Here is a 22,245-nt window from a genome sequence, read left to right on the forward strand (position 1 = left end):
GAAACCATCATTCTCAGCAAACTATCACAAGAACAGAAAACCAAATACCACATGTTCTCACTCATAGGTGGGAATTGAACAATGAGAACACTTGGACACAGGAAGGGGAACATCACACACCAGGTCCTATGTGGGGAGGGGGGAGGAGAGAGGGATAGCATTAGGAGATATACCTAATGTAAATGACTAGTTAATGGGTGCAGCACACCAACATGGCACATGTACACATATGTAACAAACCTGCACGTTGTGCACATGTACCCTAGAACTTAAAGTATGAAAAAAAGAAAGAAAAGTTAGCAGATATGAACAAAAAAGAAAGCAGAAGTAGCAATATTAAAACATAAAACTGGGGGGAGAACCTCAAAATTCAGGTCTTTTAGGTAGAAGGTGATTTTATGATAAAACATCTGACTGTCATGAATGTTTATACAGGAAATCATATACCATCAAGTATGCTTTTAAAAAATTCTATCAATTATCAACACAATGTTGGGGAGTATATTTTATATAATTAAAAAATAGATAAAATACACATGCATTAATCTATGACAGAGCCAAGTAAAAAAATTAAAAGCATAAGATATTTTAACAATGATTTTTAAAAATTAAATTGTCATACATCAAGCTCTGAACAACAAAAGCTGAAAATGTAACCTCATTTTCCAAGTTCAATAAACCATTTATATAGATATATCAGTGTAGTAGAAATCAGAAATGTTACAAACTACATTTTTGCCACAGAACAATTAAACTAGAATAACAAAAGTTTAAATAGAAATATTCCAATTGCTTGTTAATTGAAGAAATATCAAAAATAACAATTTAATCAAAGAAAAGTAAAAAGCATAACAATATTAATAAAAAAACGCTACATGTCAAAATGCATAGGATGCAACAAACATTTCAGCAAGGTAAACTTGGGGAAATTTGGTATAAATAATCCTCAAATGTCAGTCATGTACCTGTCAAAAGGAGGAGGGATTTATAAAAAGCTGTAATGTTTGTAATAATCAACCATAAGTCTTCTCTGACAGATCATGTCTTCTGGGCACTTCGCCCATTCTTCATGACTAAAGTTTACTGAGAACAGTTTTGATCATTACTCTGTTACCTTGGAATATACATCTGGACTGGGAACCCAAACTCACTTAAGCCATGTTTGTGCTATGCTCTGCATAGACATGAAAGCAAAACAGGTTGAAATTGCAGCCCACTGCTCATTATTCTGAACAAATATTCCCAAAGTCACTTTAGTCATTGGCATGTATCATAAGTTTCAGTTTATTCCACATTTTTTTGGATTTTCTGAACTATTCCTAAAAATACTTATGTGCCACATTTATAGTTCGCCTCTCACATGCAGCAACCCTGGTTTTGAATTTGCAGAATAAATTCTGTCCTGCTCGTGGATTCCTCCCCATAGACAGTAGGCTTCTCTTCCATCCATAGAGGTTTACATAGTTTTAGCTTCAATAAATAAATGGGAAATTTGTAAAAACATAGAAAATCTAAACAACATTATCAACCAACTTGATCTAATTGCCATTTATTGATTACTACACCCAAACACAATAGAAAGTAAATTCTTCCTACAAGCACACAGAATATTCTCCAATGCCATTTGTATTCTAGTTGTTAAAATAAGTCTCAATAAATTTAAAAGAACTCAAATTGGTGGGGCACGGTGGCTCAGGCCTGTAATCCCAGGCGTGCCACTTTGGAAGGCAGAAGTGGGCAGATCACCAGAGATCGGGAGTTTAAGACCAGCCTTACCAACATGGAGAAACCCTATCTCTACTGAAAATACAGTATTAGCCCCGTGTGGTGGCGTGTGCTTGTAATCCCAGCTACTCAGGGGGCTGAGGCAGGAGAATCACTGAACCTGGGAGTCAGAGGTTGTGGTGAGCCAAGATCATGCCATTGCACTCCAGCCTGGGCAACAAAGGTGAAACACCGTCTCAGAAGGAAAAAAAAAAACAAAAAACAAAACTCAAATTATACAAAATTACATTCTCTCATTATAATAAAATTAGAAATCAGTAACAGAAAGATACCTGAAAAATCCCCAAGTATGTAGCAATTAAATAACCTACTTCTAAATATTCCATGGGTCAAGAAATAATCAAAAGGATAATCAGAAAGTATTTTGAACTGAAAGAAAATGTCAACTCAACGTATCAAAATGTGAGGATGCAGATGAAGCAGCACTTACGGGAAAATTTACAGCACCAAACACCTATAATTAGGAAAGAAGAAAGTTCTCAAATCAAATGACCTCAGCTTCCACCACAGGACTGGAAGAGGAGTAAACTGAACCAAAGGTAAGCATAATGAAGGAAATAAATAACAATAGAAATTAACAAAATGGAACAGAGAAAAAGAACTGGGAAAAACCAGGGGAAGAGTAATAAAACTGATAAATTCCTAGGCAGACTGATCAGGAAAAAAAGGAGGAGACACAAAATTACCAGGTATTAAGGTAACATCACTATAGATCCGATACGTATTAAAAGGATAACATGGAACGTTATTAACATTTTTATGCCAATAAATTCAACAACTCAGATAAAATTACCAATTCCTTTAAAGACAGTAACTATCAAAGCTTACTCAATGATAAATAAGTCACATGAATACCCCTATATCTATTAAAGAAATTGAATTTATAGTTTAAACCTTCCCACAAAGAAAACTCCAGACCTAGTTGGTGTCACTGTTGAACTCCTAACATTTTATGAAGAAATCCTACTAATTTTACACAAACTGTTTTAGAAAATTGAAGAGCACAGAGGAGATTTGCATTATCCAAATACTAAAACCAGAGAGTAACATAACAAGGAAAAAAAATCACAGACCAATATCCCTTAGGAATGTAGATGCAAAAATTCTAAAACAAAATTTTGGCAAATCAAGTTTGACAGTATATAAAGATAAGGCAATAACAGGATGTGGAGCCTTTGGGGATGTGATCAGATAATGACGGTGGTACCCTCATGAATGGGATTATTGCCCTTATTAGATAGACCCAAGAAAGCTCTTCATCCCTTCGGCTATGTGAGATCACAGTGAGAAGGCACCATCTACGAACCAGGAAACAAACCATCCCCAGACACGGAGTTGGCTGGTGCCCTGACCTTGGAGTTTCCAAACTTGAGAACTCTAAAGAATAAATTTCTGTTATTTATGTCTATGGCATTTTGTTATAGTAGCCCGAATAGACTACGATCTTAACAAAGATGCAAAGGCAATACAATGGAGAAATGACAGTGTTTTCAAAAAATGCTAAAGGAAAACTGGATGTTCAAAAGCAAAAAGTTTAAAAATTCATCTCAACACATACCTCACCTCTCATACAAAGTTTATTTCAAACTGGATAATATACCTAAATTCAAAATATAATATAAAACTTCCAGAACACATAGGAGAAAAGCTGTGTGACCTTAAGTTTGGTGATGAGCTTTTAGATATAACACCAAAAGCATGATTCACATGAGAAGAAACTAATAGGACTTATTGAAATTAAAACCTTTTGCTCTAAGAAAGACACTGTTAAAAGAATGAAAGGACATGCCAATGCCTGAAAGAATGGAAACCTGCCTGAAGACTGTGGGAAAAGAGTAGATCCTCTGAACACACCCATGCCTCTCACTTCCTTTCCTCACCACTAGCTGCTGTTTCTCCCCTGTACTCCTTTGGGAGATGAGTGAATGGGAAAGGGCAGTTTTTATTTGGCTGGATAAACCCCCACTCTCCAGGCCTGTCAGATGATTCAAACTCACCACCCTGAGGCTCTTGAGCTGAACCGCAACTCCCCTGGCCCAAGACAGATGTATTTGCACTCCAAGTAGCCACTTAGGGATAATCTAGCTGTTCACTTCAAGCTTCTTTCTGACAAGATCCTTTCATTTCTATAGCTGGCCCTATTAAACAGGACCAAGAGCACTTCAGATTACCCTGTTGCATGCTCACTCTCTCATTTTCTCTACTGTATAGTCGCCTTTTGATAGAAAACAAAGATACATCTCTGTTTTAAAAATCCTGGGAGTGCTATAAATAATGCAGCAGCACTCTCCAATATCAAAGAAGTCTGAAAGCCCTCCTCTAGTTCTCTGGGTTTCCTTGTTTGGAGTCAGACCCCAGTCTACCATCCTGGTCAAGGTTCAGGCAACAATCCTCGTTGTTCCCCAAACACAGGGAATATTTCAAAGCTCACCAAGAGTACTCCCTTGAAGCTCCTCTCACTAGCAATGGCTCTCCCCAAATGGAGAGCAATGGCTCTCTCCAAAAAAAACCTACCTTACTAACCTCTTCAAATCTCTCCTAGCCCTTCTTATACCTTTTATTTTGTTAAGTGACCCATTAACCAATAAATAGGTCCTATTTTACTTCCTTTGTAAATTCTTTACGAGGGAGAGAGAGATTGACTCTCATTGACTCTGGTATCTTGATATCTCACCTATTGGAGCCTCAGTCAAAAATAAGGCAGCTTGATAGCACCCTCCAGAAAGGCTACAGTGAAAAAGACAGAAGCGTCCAATGTTGGAGTGGACGACAGAGCAATTAAAACTCTCACACTCTTCCATAGGAGTTTAAAATGATACAACTTCTAAAAAACTATCTGGTGGGATTCGCTAAAGCTGAATTATGTATATCCTATGAACCAGCAATTCCACTGCTAGGTTTACACCCTGAGAGAAATGTGTGTGTGTATGTGTGTGTGTGTGTGTACATACACACAAGTAGTACTACTACAAACATCTTTTGGTGAAAATATATATATATATCCAAAAGTATCCAAAGTTTACTACTTATATTTGCCAAAAACTAGTTGTGGGGGACGGGGTGGGAAGGACCAAATCCACAGTAAAATGGACACATAATTTATGGCTCCTCCACACAATGGCACACTATCCAGAAATGAGAATAAACAAATGGCAACTACTCACAATAAAAGGATCGGTCTCATGACATAATACTGAATTTTGAAAAACAAACACAAAAAATTCTATTCTGCATAACTGTACCTATATAAAATTTTTAAATAGACAAAACAACCCCAATTATTCTATTTAGAATACGGGATACTTAGCACCTTTTTTTCCAAGTAATGGCCCTAGTGACAATTCAGAACGATAAAAGAGATCACCCTCAACATATTGCTATAAAAAGACATAAAAATAAAATATTATTGCCTGGAGATAGCCTCATCTTCGACATATTACCTTATACAGCTAAGTTTATTTTCTTAAATTGTTATCATTTTGCTTTCATTACTGAAAAACAGGTTACCTTGAGAAAAAGTGAAGTTTCATATTATGAATTACAGCTCAAAGTATACAATTATCATTATGAGCCACAAGAGGGCAGCAGTTCCAAGGAATGGAGTTATGAATATGAAATGAAATTACAGAAGAGCAATATAAATTATTGAGTTTGTGAACCACAGATTTTTTTAACAGAACTTAAAAATTATTATTCCAAGGCTTTTAATTTAGAATTTTAGGACTAGAAAAACCCGAAAGACGTCTCTTTTATATAAGAAACTTCATGCATTTCATTTTCTTCCATATATAAAGCATATGTGGACTTATATATCTGTTTTACTATAGTATGAAAATTCTGTATAAAATCATTTGCCATACAACAATAGCTCACATATGTATAGGTCCTTGAACTTTTTAAAATATTTTCATAAATGTAATATTTTATCCTTTTTACTCTATTAAGCCCTCTGAAGTAGACATGCCAAAAATTATTAATTTCCTTTCATAGATGAAGAAATTGAGGTTTGGGAGAAGTGAGTAACTTGTCCTAACTAACATCACTAATAAGTAGAAAAGGCAGAAGCTCATTCAACATATTTTCTATTATTTTGCACAGTTATTAACCACACAAAAATAACAATGGTATCCTTTAGTCACATATGAATTTAGAGTATTATTTTAATAGAGCTCTGCTCTAATAGAATGTTAGTTTTAAACTTGTCAATAAGACCTTTCATAGATACCTGGCTAATGATGTTCTCTATTGAACTACTGACACTTAATAATCTTTGTTATCTTCTGATAGAAAAAATGGGAGTAGAAGTGAAGTTTGAAGTAAAATAAGCAGTATTTTCAGAGGATGATGATTAGGATAAAAGAGAAAACAGACACACAATTCTAGGGAGCAGGCTTAACAGTTACCTCAAAAACTACCATAGTAGTTGTAAATGTTTACCATAAGCTGTAAATATTCCTAAAGCCACTCAATTTTTATGTTACCAGGAGAACGAATTTATTAATATTGTTTATTAGCCCTAATGTTTAATTATATTATTTTTGGTAAATAGAATATTATAGCTATAAAAACAGACTCAATATCTGATGCTTAAAAATGTATCCAATTAGAAAGGAAATTGCAACTTGAGGAACAGAACATATAACATCTACAAAAAAAAAAATAGTATGTAATGAAACAAATGAATGGAAGAAAATTTGCTTAGTGTTATAAATAATCAGAGAGAAGTCAAAAACTTATTTCCTTGGACTAAAATATCCCATTCAACTACAAAAGTCAATTGAGGCTACTTCTAGGTTTTAAATTTTTCTATGTCTTCATAAGGGTCTAATTTCTCCACTCTCAGATATCTGGTGCATTACATAACTCTTCTGCTTCAGTTATATCCACCTTACCAGGTACTGCTGGCAAAGCAGAAGCTAGAGATAGTTGCATTAGTACAACCCTGGGTTTCTTCCTTTTATTCATTCATTCATTCATTCATTTTACAAACACTTGTTGGGCATACAAGCTAAGCACAGTAAAAGACAGCTCATCAAAAAATAAATGAATTATTCCCTCATGGTATAAATAAATCTTAAACAAAAGATGTATTATTACTAAAGAAATAACTGAGACTGAAAAAAAGACGTAGTATTACCAACTGTGGTGATATAAATGAAAAGTTTCAGGTGCAATGAAGACCATAAAACGACAAAACGATATCCAACTTATGTTGTCATTCACAAAAACCTTTAAGGAGGTGACATTTAACCTGAGATCCAAAGGTGGGCAATGGAGAAACACCTCCAAGAAGGGGAATGGTGTATCTACTGCCTGAGTAAAGAGTGCCTGGCTTGTTCAAATAACTGAAACTTTTAATTTATCCATGACTAGCACATACACTGTAGAAGAAATAAGGTATAAAAGTCAAGGTGTAGAGAATATACATTTATATAGTATTATTAATAAGGGGGAATTTTAAAAATATTGCCAAGCCCCTTCTCCAAAGAGCAAAATCAGACAGGATACTGGATTGAGGGATTAAAGAACAACTCAACTTTGAGTTCACAAATTCCCAAACCACAAGAAAACCAGATTACACAGTACTTTCTGCCTTTATCTCACATGAATGAGGACCAAATGAAATAATATACTAAAACTGCATAATTCACAAAGCAGTATGTACATTTTAATTGTTAATATAAAAGCATTTCTAATTTCATTTCAGCCTTAATTCTTATTCCAAATATAAAGTGGTATTCATCTTTCAAAATTCTCTAGTGTAAATCTCCAAGACATCTCCCTAAAATAATAACCTTCCTTTTGTCTGCAGTAAATCTATTTTTCCTATTAATGAAAAATGTAAAAATATTTTTTGCAAAGCCTTGTCAAACTTACATTCTAATGCATTATAAAGAAATTCAAAATCTTCATTTGTTTTAGGATTATGCCTCCGGTGATAGTCCAATTTTATCCATTCTTCTTTTTCTCTTATCTTCCTTAGTTCTTGCTGTGTTTCCCATTCCAACCTCAAGCTTTTCTGTCTTCTTAAATTCTCTACGAAGATTTTAGCATGCCATTGCCTATAGTAAGTCTGTATCACTATCACCTATAGTTAAAAGGAAATAGAAAGTGTCTATCATCAACTTTTTGATCAGACATTAAAGGTAATGATGATTATTTCAATTCCAATTCCATAAGAAAATACTGAGTCTAGTTTTAGCCCTAGACTAAATAGATATTTTCACAAACACTAACATAAAAAACATGTATAATGCATGTCACTGGTATTTGACTTTGAATTCTCACAAACACACTTTCACAGAAGGATGTTTGTACAATCCTTAACAGAATAGACTCTGGAGTAAAACTTAGTTTGAATCTTCCTTCTGCTACTCACTAGTTGTTTGATTTTGGATAAGTTACTTGCCATCTCTATGCTTTAGTACTCTCATATGTGAAACAGTGATAATAAGAGTATACATATAAAGTGCTTAACCCAAGCCTGATACATCATGAGTCCTCAATACTATTATTGTTATAAATATTAATTATCTCCATCTTATCTTAAATGCCACTAGCTTAGGCTCATGTTTATAACAAAACTGTATTTCCTAAATGCACATCAGGTAGGTATGTGTTGAAACCATCAAAGGCAGGTTAGATAAAATGGAGACTGAGGCAAACAAATATTTATTAAACTGTATCAAACATGAATATGTTTGGAAGTGCACCATAGTACTAAACCCTCAAAAAGTCTATGATATAGCTGAGAGAGTTTATCATTTTTTTCTGAGAGTTTATAATTTTACTAAACTCAAAAATAAAATGTGAAGAGGTCAGATGAAGACTGATGATAGAGCTTATGCTGATGCATCCCTTACTCTCATCCTAATGCCTAATAATTATAGAAAAACTATGTAAAGCAGATATCAACAAAGATACTGGATCAAACTGAAGGGGTCCCCCAAAAGAAGAGAAACTTTGAAGAATCCCTTCAACAAAAGAGGCTAGTAGAATGAATTGAAGAAAGAGTCTGTAACCTAATCATGCACTGGAGAAGCAGGTCAGAAAATACAGAAGGGGCTCTAGGACTGCTCTAAGCCCAACACTGATGGATGGTCTGAGCAGAATGGCCACTAACCAGGTGACTGTTTAAAAAATGCGAAAAGGATAGGTTCCTGTAAAATAGTTAGGCAAGGAGCAACAGAGATATTCGTCCCTAGGCAAGAGTGGTGAGTGTCCCAGAAGGTGATACCCAGGATGAAAAAAAAAAGCCCCCATCTGGAAAACTAGCTTTCTCCCATAATCAAGCTTTACATGTCCCCTAAAATCATGGGGTCAGACTAGGTGAACCAATATGCTATCGGCACACTGGACATTAAGAATCTCAAACACATCAGCAGCATCTAGAAAATTATTAGAAATGCAAATTTTCAGGCCCCACCCCAGAGCTATTGATCAGAAACTCCTGGGGCAGCACAGGATTCTATATATTCATGAGCCCTCCAGATGATGCTTATAATAAAGTTTTAGAACTACTAGAGTAAATCAAAACAAAACAAAATACAAGAGCAGACTAAATATAGTTAGTATTTTCACAGAGAAAGGAAAGGCTATCAGTATAAAATAATATAATGAGCCAAGAAAAAAGACTGGCAAAATTTTTATTTTTGAAATTTAAAAAATTAATAGAATACGGATTAGCCTGAGTGCTACTAAACTTGTTAAACTTATCTAAAACACCAAAACACATTTGTTTAAACACAGAAGTTTTTTCCCTTTCACGTGACAATCCCGGGATCAGCACAGCAGTTTAGGGCTGGTAGGAAAGCTCTGTCATATTTAACAAATGGTTTCCTACTTATATGTCCCAGATGGCTGGTCCACTTACCAGCTTCCAACCAGTAAACAGAGGGAAAAGGAACAAAGAGCATTTTAAGAATGATAACTGTAAGTGGTTCACATTGTCCCTCACATCTCGCTGTCCAGGTCTTAGTTATATGGCCTCACTGATACACAAGGGAGGTGATGAAATGTGGTCATCAGTGGAGCAGCCACATGCTCAGATAAAGCTCTACTACAATAAGAGAAGGGAAAAATGGGTATTGACAGAGAACTAGTAGTTTCTTGTAAGCTGATCTGCAGAATGTGCAGAACCTAAGAAGTAATAAGTAGACAAGAAAATTAGGTGAGAAAATCTTTTAGCATGCAGGACAAAGATTCATAAAAATTTAAATGAATGAATGAAAAATAAGAGACATGAAAGATAAATCCCAGCATTCCAAAATGTTTCTTTTTTTTTAATTTTTTTTTTTTTTCTTTTTAGGCAAAGTCTCACTCTCACCCAGGCTAGAGTACAGTGGCGTGATCTCAGCTCACTGCAGCCTCCGCCTCCTGGCTTCAAGTGATTCTCATGCTTCCCCTCCTGAGCAGTTGGGACTACAGGCAAGTGCCACTATGCCTGGCTAATTCTTGTATTTTTAGTAGAGACAGGGTTTCACCATGTTGCCGAGCTTGGTCTCCAACTTCTGGCCTCAAGCGATCTGCCTACCTCAGCCTCCCAAAGTACTGGGATTACAAGCCTGAGTCTCGGCATCTGGCCTCATTCAAAAATATTTCTGAGATAAGTTCCAGACAAAATGAGGAAAATTGATTACAGAAATTCATAAAAACATAATAAAGGAACATTTCCCACAGCAAGACATGGACTCTCAGAAAGGGTCCATCATCAAGTCTCAAGCATATTACAGTAAGTTTGCCAAATACCAAGGATAAAGTGAAAATCCTGACAGCTTCTTGAAAGAGGAAACAAAGAAAGGATGGGGCAGGAAATGAAGAAAAGCCTAATAAGGTTCTTGACTTATTCATGGAAACGATATATAGCCTGATTAGATACGCACTTGGTATAAAAAATTTAGTTATGTTAAAAAACGTGTATGAGTAACTGTCAGAGGCGTGTGAACCAGAGCAACTCCATCTTGAATAGGAGCTGGGTAAAATGAGGCTGAAACATACTGGGCTGCATTCCAGACTGCTAGGCATTGCAAGCCACAGGATGAGATAAGAGGTCAGTACAAGACACAGGTCATAAAGACCTTGCTAATAAAACAGGTTGCAGTAAAGAAGCTGGCTAAATCCCACCAAAACCAACATGGCAACGACAGTGACCTCCGGTCATCCTCACTACTACACTCCCACCAGCGCCAGGATGGTTTACAAATGCCATGGCAACATCAGGAAGTTACCCTACATGGTCTAAAAATGGGAGGCATGAATAATCCACTCCTTGTTTAGCATATCATGAAGAAATAACCATAAAAATGGGCAACTGACACCGGGCAACCCTCAGGTCTGCTCTGTCTGTGGAGTAGCCATTCTTTTGTTCCTTTACTTTCTAAATAAACTTGCTTTTACTTTATTCTACAGACTTGCCCTGAATTAGTTCTTGTGGGAGATCCAAGAACCCTATCTTGGGATCTGGATCAGGACCCCTTTTTTGTAACATTAACCACTAGAAAAAATAAAATACTTATTTCTGAACTACGAAAGAACAAAAAAAGAAACATTTAATCAAACCAACAAAAAGAATAGGCTAAAAAAGCATAAACAAATAAGAATAATTAGTAAATGAAACAAAATGAAATAGCAAGAATGAGCCCAAAAATATCAGTAGTCACACATAACATCTTTCTTGAAACAAGAAAGATTTAAAATAGTAAATAGTGAACTCAAAACCTATTAAAAAAGTAAACATGACCCAAGTAGAAAGGAATCAAAGTTAAAAGAACTTATTTAATGGAAATGTACTCCCTATATTAGCTTTTAACAAATCCCTCTGTTTATAGGTCACGCCTCACTTCCACCTCCCACAGAAACTCCAGTTCACCTTGCAAGACTCTATGGGGCAAATCTACTTGGTTCTTGATGCCATCCTCGTTGGCAGGCATTTAGATTTTCACTCCCTCTGTTCTAGTAAGTCAAGTTAACACTTTTCCATCTGCTTTAAAACTTAAAAAAAAACCACAACTGACATTTACTCTTCTTATGTATTCTTTGTCCTTGTATATTTATACTTTTATTCTTTCAATATCATTTTTTGGAGTTTGGAAAATGACAGCAATTTCCATTTCCTTACCTAATATCCATTCTCTTCTACTTTCTCTTACTAAGAAGATCTCAATCTCATTGAGGAGCAATGATATGCTACTTTAAAAATTCATTTATCACACAATTTTGCAGTAGGGATAGTCACATGACATAATTCAAGTCAGTAGGATGCAAGTAGAAGTCACTGGGTGGGGCTTTCCGGGGAAATCCTTGAAGGTGGCATTCATGGAACATGCTGCCTTGACTTTTCCCTTCTTCTCATATGGAATGCAGGCATGATGAAAATTAGTCAACCATTTTATCTTCATACAGTAACAAGCTCATGATGAGCTTAATGGAGTAGAAAGATGAAAGGAGTTTATGATTCTGATGACATCATAGTCACCACCCACGCCCAGTACAGTAAGAAAGTAAAAATTAATTTAGACTGAGAAAGTAAAAAATTGTCAGGCTGGAATAACAGGAGCTAATAAGGTCAGCTACAAAATTAACAAAAACAGTATTTCTCCCAAGGACACTCTACAACTATAAAATATTTTAACAATCCCCTTCTTTGAGTGATTGCTATTTTCTTACTCACTGAGAAACTCTGTTCTCTAAATTCATAAACTATCAGAAACTTTCCTGTTTGAAATTACACCAGTAAGAACGAAACATTCCACTCTTGCCTAGAGGTTGTACATCACTTTGACAGAGAGAAGCAGCCTCAATTTGCAACCAAGGTGCTGAACTTCAGAGAACTTCAAAGAAACATTTCCCATCTCCTTTAACTTTGTTTTCAAAGGAAGGTGACCTTGGTCTACTTCACAGTCCAGACCTAATGTTGGCCCATTTATACACACCCTTGTTTTGCATTGAGACTATCAGGATACTGCTTCCCTTAAATCCCACTCAAACTTCACTCTTCCCCAAGTGATATAATAACTCCACATATTCCTTTATTTGGTGAAAATTAGTTTGGACTGAAAAAGTAAAAAATTATTAGGCTGGAATAACTGGCACTGACAAAGCCTGCTGTAAAGTTAGCCCCATGGTTCCGCTGGTACACTGTTTCCTTCAGGGCAATTAAGTCAACAGATTTAACTTTTTTTCACTACAAGTTTGTCTCTAAAGATATCGGGCTGAATAGCCTAGCTCTAGATTTCTTGTCATTTGAAAATCAAAATCTCTTAAAGTCACTGCTTTCCGGTCATTTTCACTCACAATAAATTGATGGTAGGAGGTAGATCAAATAGGTTGAAAGTGAAAGAATGAAAAATGATAGACCATGCAAAAAAATAAAACAGAGTTGGAGTGACTACATTAATATCAGAGAAAATCGACTACTGTCCTATTTGGTTTCAATTAGTCTGGAAAGTTCCCTTGGTGATTCTACTGTAACAAGCGTTCAGGCCAAGGGACAGCAGTGTTAAGAAAGCTAATAATGGCCAAAGGCAATACACAAAGAAGCTGGGTTTCCCTAAGAGGAAAGGAAGGATTAGGAGCATTTAGGATTCTGGTTCTTTACATGGAGATAAAGACTGCTTTGTTAGCCGTGAAACATGACCCATACTCATGAGCATTCTTTCTCAGGCAAATGTGGCTTGGAGAAACAGACACACTCAGAACCAGCTTATGTATCCAACTTTTAGTATTCATCCACCATAAAAGTTATCTCACCGCCTTTAGTCTTTGAGCATGGTATTCTGCTGCTGAAAAATACTTTCCTGGTGTTACCAGTTTATCAGTCATATTTGATACATATATACCAATGTTAGTCATCTGTGTGGATGTTGTATTTGTAGTTTGTTGGAGATTTTTTTTCTGAAAAACTGTCTAAAAGAAAAACATTAAAAATTTAAATAAGTATCCCCTATATACACACATAAGTGAGTTTTTCTACATATGTAAGTTAATTTTCTTTTATTAATTGCCATATAATTACTTAAGAGAAATTTGAGAGAGTCATACAGTACAATTATTGAGTCTATACCTTCAAAAATCTAAAGGGAAAAATGAAAACATTACCTGTGTATCCCTACAAAATACACTGAGTCTTTCGGGAATCTTTTTAGGTACAGTTTGTGTTCCAGCATGGTGATACTCTACTCCAGTTATTTTATGTCTGAATCCACCAAGAAATGGTTTGTGAAAGTCAGATTTGACAATCTCAACAGCTACCTGCTGGTATCGATCAAGGCCTGAGAGATAATACCAAGATTCAATGAAAGTTCAACCAAGAAGGGACTCAAAAATACTTTCTCTAAAAGACATCAAATAACAAACCAGTTTGGACAGTGACAGTTATGATTTGTGAGACATCAGTTAATCCATCTATTCTTTTGACTGGATACAGATCTGGATTTGTAGAAAAGACTTCCACTTGTATAATTTCCTGTGGCTTAACTCCATGTTGTACTAGAGTCTCATTATTTTTAAGAATTTTTCCTAAAAATGGAAATAAAATTTTTAAAGTTTTATGACAAAGAAATGGCTATTCATTGATTTTATTTTTTGTTTCTTAACTGACAAATTAAAAATTGTATATATATTGTGTACAACATGTTTTGAACTATGTATACATTGTGAAGTAGCTTAATACAGCTATTAACACGTCCCTTACCTCATATACTTATCACTTTGTGGTAAGAACACTTAATATCTATTCTCTCAGAAATTTTCAAATATGTAATATAGTATTATTAACTATAGTCACCATTTCTAGAAATGGCTAATTGCACATTCTCATTTTAAGGAGATGGAAAATATCAAAGGTGAACTTTGAAACTTTGAACACATATTTAATTATTAAATATCGTATTAATATATTTACTCATAGGAACACATATTATTTAATTATTAAATATAGTATTAATAGTTTCTATTAATAGTTTCTACCTCTTGCTCTGATGTTAGTACAGAAAACTCTATTAATAGTAAGTTTTAGTGGCATTTTTGAGCAGGAATTTGGCATTATAAATAACACTATATTACTCTCAGTTTATCAGGAATATAAATATACAATAACCATGAAACTCCATAAACATTTAAAAAATAAAGACATTCTATGGTATGAGCAAAATAATATACTAAACGTTCATTCTACTAAAAAAAAAAACACAATGCGTTAAACGTAAGTACAGGACATATCCATATCAAGAGGAAGGATAAGTATTTTAATACCCATCCTACTCCTCATATTAATTCTTTCTCACATTGCTATAAAAAACTACCCAAGATTGCATAATTTATAAATAAAAGACATTTAGGCCACACTTGGTAGTTCACGCCTATAACACCAGCACTTTGGGAGGCTGAGGTGGGTAGATCACTATGGCCAGGAGTTCATGACCAGCCTGTCCAACATGGGAAAACCCAGTCTCTACTAAAAATACAAAACTGAGCCAGGCCGTGGTGGCACACTCCTGTAATCCCAGTTACTCAGGAGGCTGAGGCAAGAAAATTACTTAAACCTGGGAGGAAGAGGTTGCAGTGAGCCAAGATCACGCCACTGAACTCAAGCTTGAGCAAGACAGCAAAACTGTATTGAAAAAAATAATAAAATAGGTTTAACTGGCTCAACATTCCACAGGCTGTACAGGATCATGGCTGGGGAGGCCTCAGGAAAATGTGGCAGAAGGTAAAGAGGAAGGAGGCATATCTTACGTGGCCGGAGGAGGAGAAACAGAGTGAAGGGGGAGGTGCTACACACTTTTAAACAATCAGATCTCATGAGAACTCACTCACTATCAAGAAGACAGCAAGGGGGAAATCCACCCCCATGATCCATTCGCCTCCCACCAGACCCCTCTTCCAACACTGAGGATTACAATTTGACAAGAGATTTGTGGGAGGACACAAATACAAACCATATCATTCTGCCCTTGGCCCCTCTCAAATCCTCAAATCTCATGTCTTCAAATTGCAAAATACAATCATCCCTTCTCAACAGTCCCCCAAGTCTTAACTCATTTCAGCATTAACTCAAAAGTCCACAGATCAAAGTCTCATCTGAGACAAGGCAAGTCCCTTCCACCCACGAGCCTATGAAATCAAAAACAAGTTAGTTACTTCCAAGATACAAAGGAGATATAGGCATTGGGTAAATATACCCATTCCAAAATGGAGAAATCAGCCTAAACAAAGGGGCTACAGGTCCCACGCAAGTTCAAAACCCAGCAGGGCAGTTATTGAATCTTAAAATTTCAAATAATCTCCTTTGATTCCATGTTTCACATACAGGCCACACTGATACAAGGGATGGGCTCCCAAGGCTTTGGGAAGCTCTGCCCCTGTGGCTCTGCAGGGCTCAGATCACATGGCTGCTCTCAAGAGCTGGCACTAAGTGCCTGTGGCTTTGCCAGGTGCACAGTACAAGTTGCTAATGGATCTACCATTCTGGAGTCTGGAAGATGGTGGCCTTCTTCTCACGGCTCCACTAGGCAGTGCCACAGTGGGGACTCTGTGTGGGGTCTCCAATCACATATTTCCCCTCTGCACCACCCTAGTAGAGGTTCTCCATGAGGGCTCTGCTCCTGCAGCCAACTTCTGCCTGGACATCCAGACATTTCCATACATCCTCTGAAATCTAGGCAGAGGCTCCCGAGCCTCAATTCTTGCCCTCTGTGCACCCATAGGCTTAATACCACATGAAAGCCACTAAGGCGTATGGTTTCCACCCTCTGGAGCAATGGCCTGAGACATATCTGGAGCTCTTTTAGCCAAAGCAGAAGCTGGAGTGGCTGGGACACAGGCAGAAGTGTCCTGAATGGCCCTGCACCTAGCCCACAAAACCGTTTTTCCCTCCTAGGCCTCCAGGCCTGTGACAAGAGGAGCTGCCGTGAAGGTCTCTGAAATGACTTTGAGGCATTTTCCCCATTGTCTTGGCCATTAACATTTGGCTCCTTTTTATTATACAAATTTTCCAGCCTGCTTTAATTCCTCCCTTGAAATAGGGTTTTTCTTTTCTACCAAAAGGTCAGGCTACAAATTTTCTAAACTTCTATGCTCTGCTTCCTTTTTAAATGTAAGCTCCAGTTTCAGATCATCTCCTTCCTCACACATATGACCATATACTGTTAGAACCAGCCAGGCCACATCTTGAATGCTTTGCTGCTTAGAAACTTCTTCTACCAGATACCCTAAATCATCACTTTCAAGTTCAAAGTTCCACAGATCCCTAGAGCAAGGACACAATGCTGCCAGTGTCTTTGCTAAAACACAGCACGTGTGACCTTTACTCCAGTTTCCAATGAGTTCCTCATTTCCATCTGAGACTACCTCAGCCTGGTCTCCATTGTCCATATCACTATCAGCATTTTAGTCACAACAATTTAACAACTCTCTAGGAAGTTCCAAACTTTCCCTCATCTTCCTGTCTTCTTCAAAGGCCTCCAAACTGTTCCAACCTCTGCCCATTACCCAGTTCCAAAGCTGATTCCATATTTTCAGATATCTTTACAGCAATGCCCAACTTCTCGGTATGAACTTTCTGTATTAGTTCTTTCTCACATTGCTATAAAGAACTACTTAAAATTGGGTAATTTATAAAGAAAAGAGGTTTAATTGGCTGACAGTTCCATGGGCTGTATAGGAAGCATGGTTGGGGAGGCCTCAGGAAACTTACAATCATGGCAAAAGGTGAAGAAGAAGGAGGCACATTTTACATGGCTGGAGTGGGGGTAAGAGAGAAAAGGGAGAGGTGCTGAACACTTTTAAACAACCAGATCTCATAATAACTCACTATCACAAGAACAACAAGGGGAAAATCTGCCCCCATGATCCAATCACCTCCCACAAGGTCCCTCCTCCAACACTGGGGAATACAATTCAACATAAGATTTGGGTGGGGACACAAATCCAAACCATATCACCCCCAGTACAGAGAAGCATAGATGCAGAATCACTTACTTTCTCTCTTTTCATAATCAGAAACTCATATAAATTAATTCATGCCATGGTAGAGTTAAGCCTCAGTTTTGTGCTAGAAAAAGTATACATTGCTTAATTTTTATGATGCTATTGTTTTAATTTCTAGTCACTCCTCCCACATCTAACCAGCCACTGGTGTATTCAGTAAATTGACTAATTTTCTTTCTCTATTTTAAGGCATACAAAAGTGTAATTATGTGACTGGCTGCTGTTTTGTGTCATGGAAACTTTATTGATGGAATCTATATTAATCTTCAAAATTTATGGCCCTTCTAAATTGCAGTTAGAAATGTGAACACTGCAAAAGGTTTACTTATGCTTAGAAATCCATCAGACACCACTACATAATCCAACTTACAATGATAATGGTTCAACTTACAATTTTCTGACTTTATGATAATGCAAAAGCCATACACATTTAGTAGAAACCATACTTCGACTACCCACACAATCACTGTTTTTCACTTTCAGTGCAGTACGCAATAAATTACATGAGATATTCAACACTTATAAAAGAGTCCTTGTATTAAATGATTTTGCCCACCTGTAGGCTAACGTAACTATTCTGAGCACATTTAAGGAAGGCTAGGCTAAGCTGAGATTTGGTAGGGTAGGCTTACTAAATGCATTTTTGACATATGATGTTTTCAATTTATGATAGGTTTACTGGGACATAACCCAATCATAAGTTGATGAGCATCTGTAGTCTATTTTGGCTATGTTCAAGAAAGCACATTCTAAGATCTTTGAGTTTCTACTTCACACCCTAAATTCTTCAGTTAAAAAATTAACATGAGGGCTGGGTGTGGTGGCTCACACCTGTAATCCTAGCACTTTGCGAGGCGGGCAGATCATGAGGTCAGGAGTTCAAGACCAGCCTGGCCAATATGGTGAAACCCGTCTCTACTAAAAATGTAAAAATTAGCCAGTATGGTGACACGTGCCTGTGGTCCCAGCTACTTGGGAGGCTGAGGCAAGAGAATCACTTGAACCCAGGAGGTGGAGGTTGCAGTGAGCAAGATCATGCTACTGACTCTGGCCTAGACAACAGAGTGAGACTCCATCTCAAAAAAAATAAAATTAACATGAATGTCATATGGACTTTATGATAGGTTGACTAACTGCCCCAAGTATGTCTACATTCTAATCTCCCAGACCTATGAATATTACCTTATATGGCAAAAGTGGCTTTGCAGATTTGATTGAGAATTTTGAGTTGGAAAGATTTTCCTAGATTATCTGGTTGGGCCATAAATGTAATCACAAGTCCCCTTATTAGAGGAAGAGGAAGATTTGATGACAGAGGAGAAGGCCATATGACAGAAGCAGAGAGAGATTTGAAGATGCTACAGTTCTGGCTTTTAAAAAGGAGGAAGGGGCTAATAAGCCAAGAAATACAAGGAATGCAACTCTAGAAGCTGGAAGGGCAAGGAATTAGATTCTCTTCTGGAGCCTCCAGAGGGACAGCAGCCCTGTAGACACCTTGACTTTATCTCAATGAAATTAATTTTGGATTTTTTGCCGCTAGAACTATAAGCGAAATATATGTGCTGCTTTAAGCCACTAAATTTGTAACTGTTAGAACAGCCATAGGAAACTAATACAGGGTCCCCAGAGCCCCCTTTATTTCCCTACTTATTTCTGTAATGGGTTTAATCCCACCAAACTGGAGCTCAAGTTCTAGTACTAGCAGAAAGCACTTTAGAGGATGGCTGGCATAGACTCAAGCTCTTTTGTAATTGCTGCTGGCATAAGCCTGTTACCCAGTGGTGATACCTGGTACTTAAAGAAGAAAGGTCATGAAGTACAAAGAACAGAGAAATCCTTAAGTACCACTAGCTGGTTACTACAATCTCAAAGTGCTCTCTCATCCAGTTTTCAACTTCACCTTATAATTAATGCACAGTAGTTTCAAATTCCCTCTGAAGTCATACCTACATTTAAGTTCAGACTCTGCCACTTACAAGTTTTGTGACTTTGCATAAGTTTCTTGAGTTTCAGTTTCCTTCTCCCGGAAAAAGAGTTACTAGTAATTCCTACATCAAAAGGCTGCTGTGTTGATTAAATTATAAGGTAGGCAAAACATTTTTCAGAAGTGCTAGCACACAGTATATGGTCAATAAATTAGTCACCAACACCAACAATATGGTCATAATCATTATTACTAATAACTATTTAAATGTTAGCTTTTGTATACCAAATCAAGTTTTAACAATCACTTATCTGAACACATGAACATCTTACTTTTGGAGTACATTTACTATAATAAGTTTTTTTAAATAATTTGGAAATTAAAGTTTTTCTCTGGAACCTTTTTATGGCATCATTATAAGTCAATATAAAAACTTTAAAATATTAGGATCTGTTCAGACATATTCTATAAAAACATATATTTAGGTAGGCTAGTCTGATAAACTGTAACAATTAATAAACACTATGTCCTCTCATGACACAAGATTAATATAACTTCAGTGGGCTGTTCAATATCATCCACAAAATATAAATATACCTATCATCATGGAAATGTGAATTGACCTTAATGTACAGAACACTCGTAAATCATTTTCAGTCCTCTTCCTGTTCTACACATTCTCTTTTATCATCCATTTTTTCAATCTCATCTCCTCCCACTACCCATATATAATCTACTTCCAGCCACTGAACACTTCTTAACACTTCCCGAAACTTCCACATTTTCTCACCTCTTTGTGACTTGGCACAATTATTATCACTTTTATTAAATGAAACTTTCTAGAATCTACCAAGTTCCTTCCCCTGTTCCCACAGCTTTTTGTGCCTATTTCCATGAAAGCATTTACACATTACGTGGTAGCTACTGCATGCATCTTCTTCCTTACTAGTCTGTAAACAATTTTAGAATAGGAATCTTATTTCGCACTTCTCTGTATCTTCATTTCTTAGCAAAGTATCTAGAACAAAGTATGTCCTTACTAAATATGTGTTGAAAGAGTGAATGCATAACCCACAATGTTCAATTAGTATCAAGGTATTTACTTTTTAAAATCAAAGATCTTGATTGTTTACATCTTAAAACTAGAAAAGTCCTGTTATGTTTTATTAGCCTCCAAACTTACCTGAGTATCTTATCTGCAGTACAGAAAGTGGGACACCTAATAAGTGTGAAAAATGGTCCTTGAGATATTTAAGAATGGTATCAACCTTAAAAGATATTACAATTTCCTGGCCCACTGGAATAAGTACAACTTTTACTGTAAATTAAAAGAGAAAACAAAGAATTATAGTCAAATACAGCAAAGGTCAGCAAACTACAGTCCACAAACAGATACAGAATTATGTGTTAATTTTTAATTATATAAAATGCAAGTTGTTCTTGCTAGTGTTTCCCTGCTGCGCCCCAATGATAACAGTTACTTTTAATTTTCTATAAGGAGAAGTGGCCAACATTTAGTTGCTTTGAAAATCAATCCATAATCTCAGTAATTAGCTCTAATGTCCAATACCTGGTATGTATTGTTCAGATATAAGCATAGGAAACATCCCAGGAAATTAGGCATTTTGGCATAGTGAATTTAGGAAACAGAGACCTGAGACAGACAATGTCCCAGAAGTTAGAAATGCACTATAACTACTTTTCACAAAGAGGGACATTATATGGCTCAATCCCCTCTAGAAAAAAGAGAATCAAGATTCTTACATATTAAAAAATGTTTAAATATTATTATAAAATGATTATCTGTTCACAAATACAGGAGGGAAATACGGTATGTAAAAAGTAATTAATATGGGTAAACTGTTTTACATCTATAGACTTCAAATTTTAATGGAGAAGATGTAAAAAGATGGAGTATAGAATAAAGACTGTGGGTCAAAAAAGTTTTGTACATTCCTTTCCTAAAATTACAGTTTTCATAAAGCTAAAAATAAGACATTTATCAATAATGTGACAAAATTTAAGTAGGCACTATAATGCTAAGGTTCTTTGAGCTTGTTAAAGCTTGTTTTCACAGCTCTCTATCAACAAAGAGAATACTTTCTCAGATGGCAAACCATGAGAAGGTTATTTTAATTGTCTTCTCAGTGCAAAAAACTATAATCAATTTTAAAGCTTTCACAATAGTGACTTCTTAAGCTTTGGGAAGGGGAAATGTGTCAAGGGATTTGTGAAGCTCACGAAGTACAGGACCAAGACATTTTTTTAAAAAATCACCATGTGTTTGCTGTAAGTTATAATATCAGGGAATGACAGAAATACCCAAAAATGAAACCCAAATTTACATTATATACTAAAATTGAGAGATACCTGCGTCACTCAGGTATAATCAGGCTTCGGCAGTTTTCTTTCCTTCTTTTCATTCTTTACTTATATGGACACATCACGCAAGGGTAAACTACCCCACTAGATTCAAAAGCTACATTTTACCAGCCAAACTAAGCTGCTATTATTATTGTTGTTAAATCATGGCTCATGTTCTCCACTCT

General features: G+C 36.3%; 1 protein-coding gene across 1 annotated transcript in view; it reads right to left on the reverse strand.

Moving 5' to 3' along the window:
• IQUB (IQ motif and ubiquitin domain containing) overlaps nucleotides 1-22,245 on the reverse strand; it is a 78,056-nt gene that overhangs the window by 36,074 nt on the left and 19,737 nt on the right. The window contains exons 3-7 of the mRNA XM_011937414.1: nucleotides 20,880-21,014; nucleotides 14,140-14,301; nucleotides 13,882-14,054; nucleotides 13,534-13,689; nucleotides 7,663-7,873 (exon numbers count right to left, since the gene is read on the reverse strand). Coding sequence (XP_011792804.1) covers nucleotides 7,663-7,873; nucleotides 13,534-13,689; nucleotides 13,882-14,054; nucleotides 14,140-14,301; nucleotides 20,880-21,014 — 837 coding nt within the window. The remainder of the gene's footprint in view (nucleotides 1-7,662; nucleotides 7,874-13,533; nucleotides 13,690-13,881; nucleotides 14,055-14,139; nucleotides 14,302-20,879; nucleotides 21,015-22,245) is intronic.

Source organism: Colobus angolensis, unplaced genomic scaffold, assembly GCF_000951035.1.
Source record: "Colobus angolensis palliatus isolate OR3802 unplaced genomic scaffold, Cang.pa_1.0 Scaffold163, whole genome shotgun sequence".
Lineage (NCBI taxonomy): Eukaryota > Metazoa > Chordata > Mammalia > Primates > Cercopithecidae > Colobus > Colobus angolensis.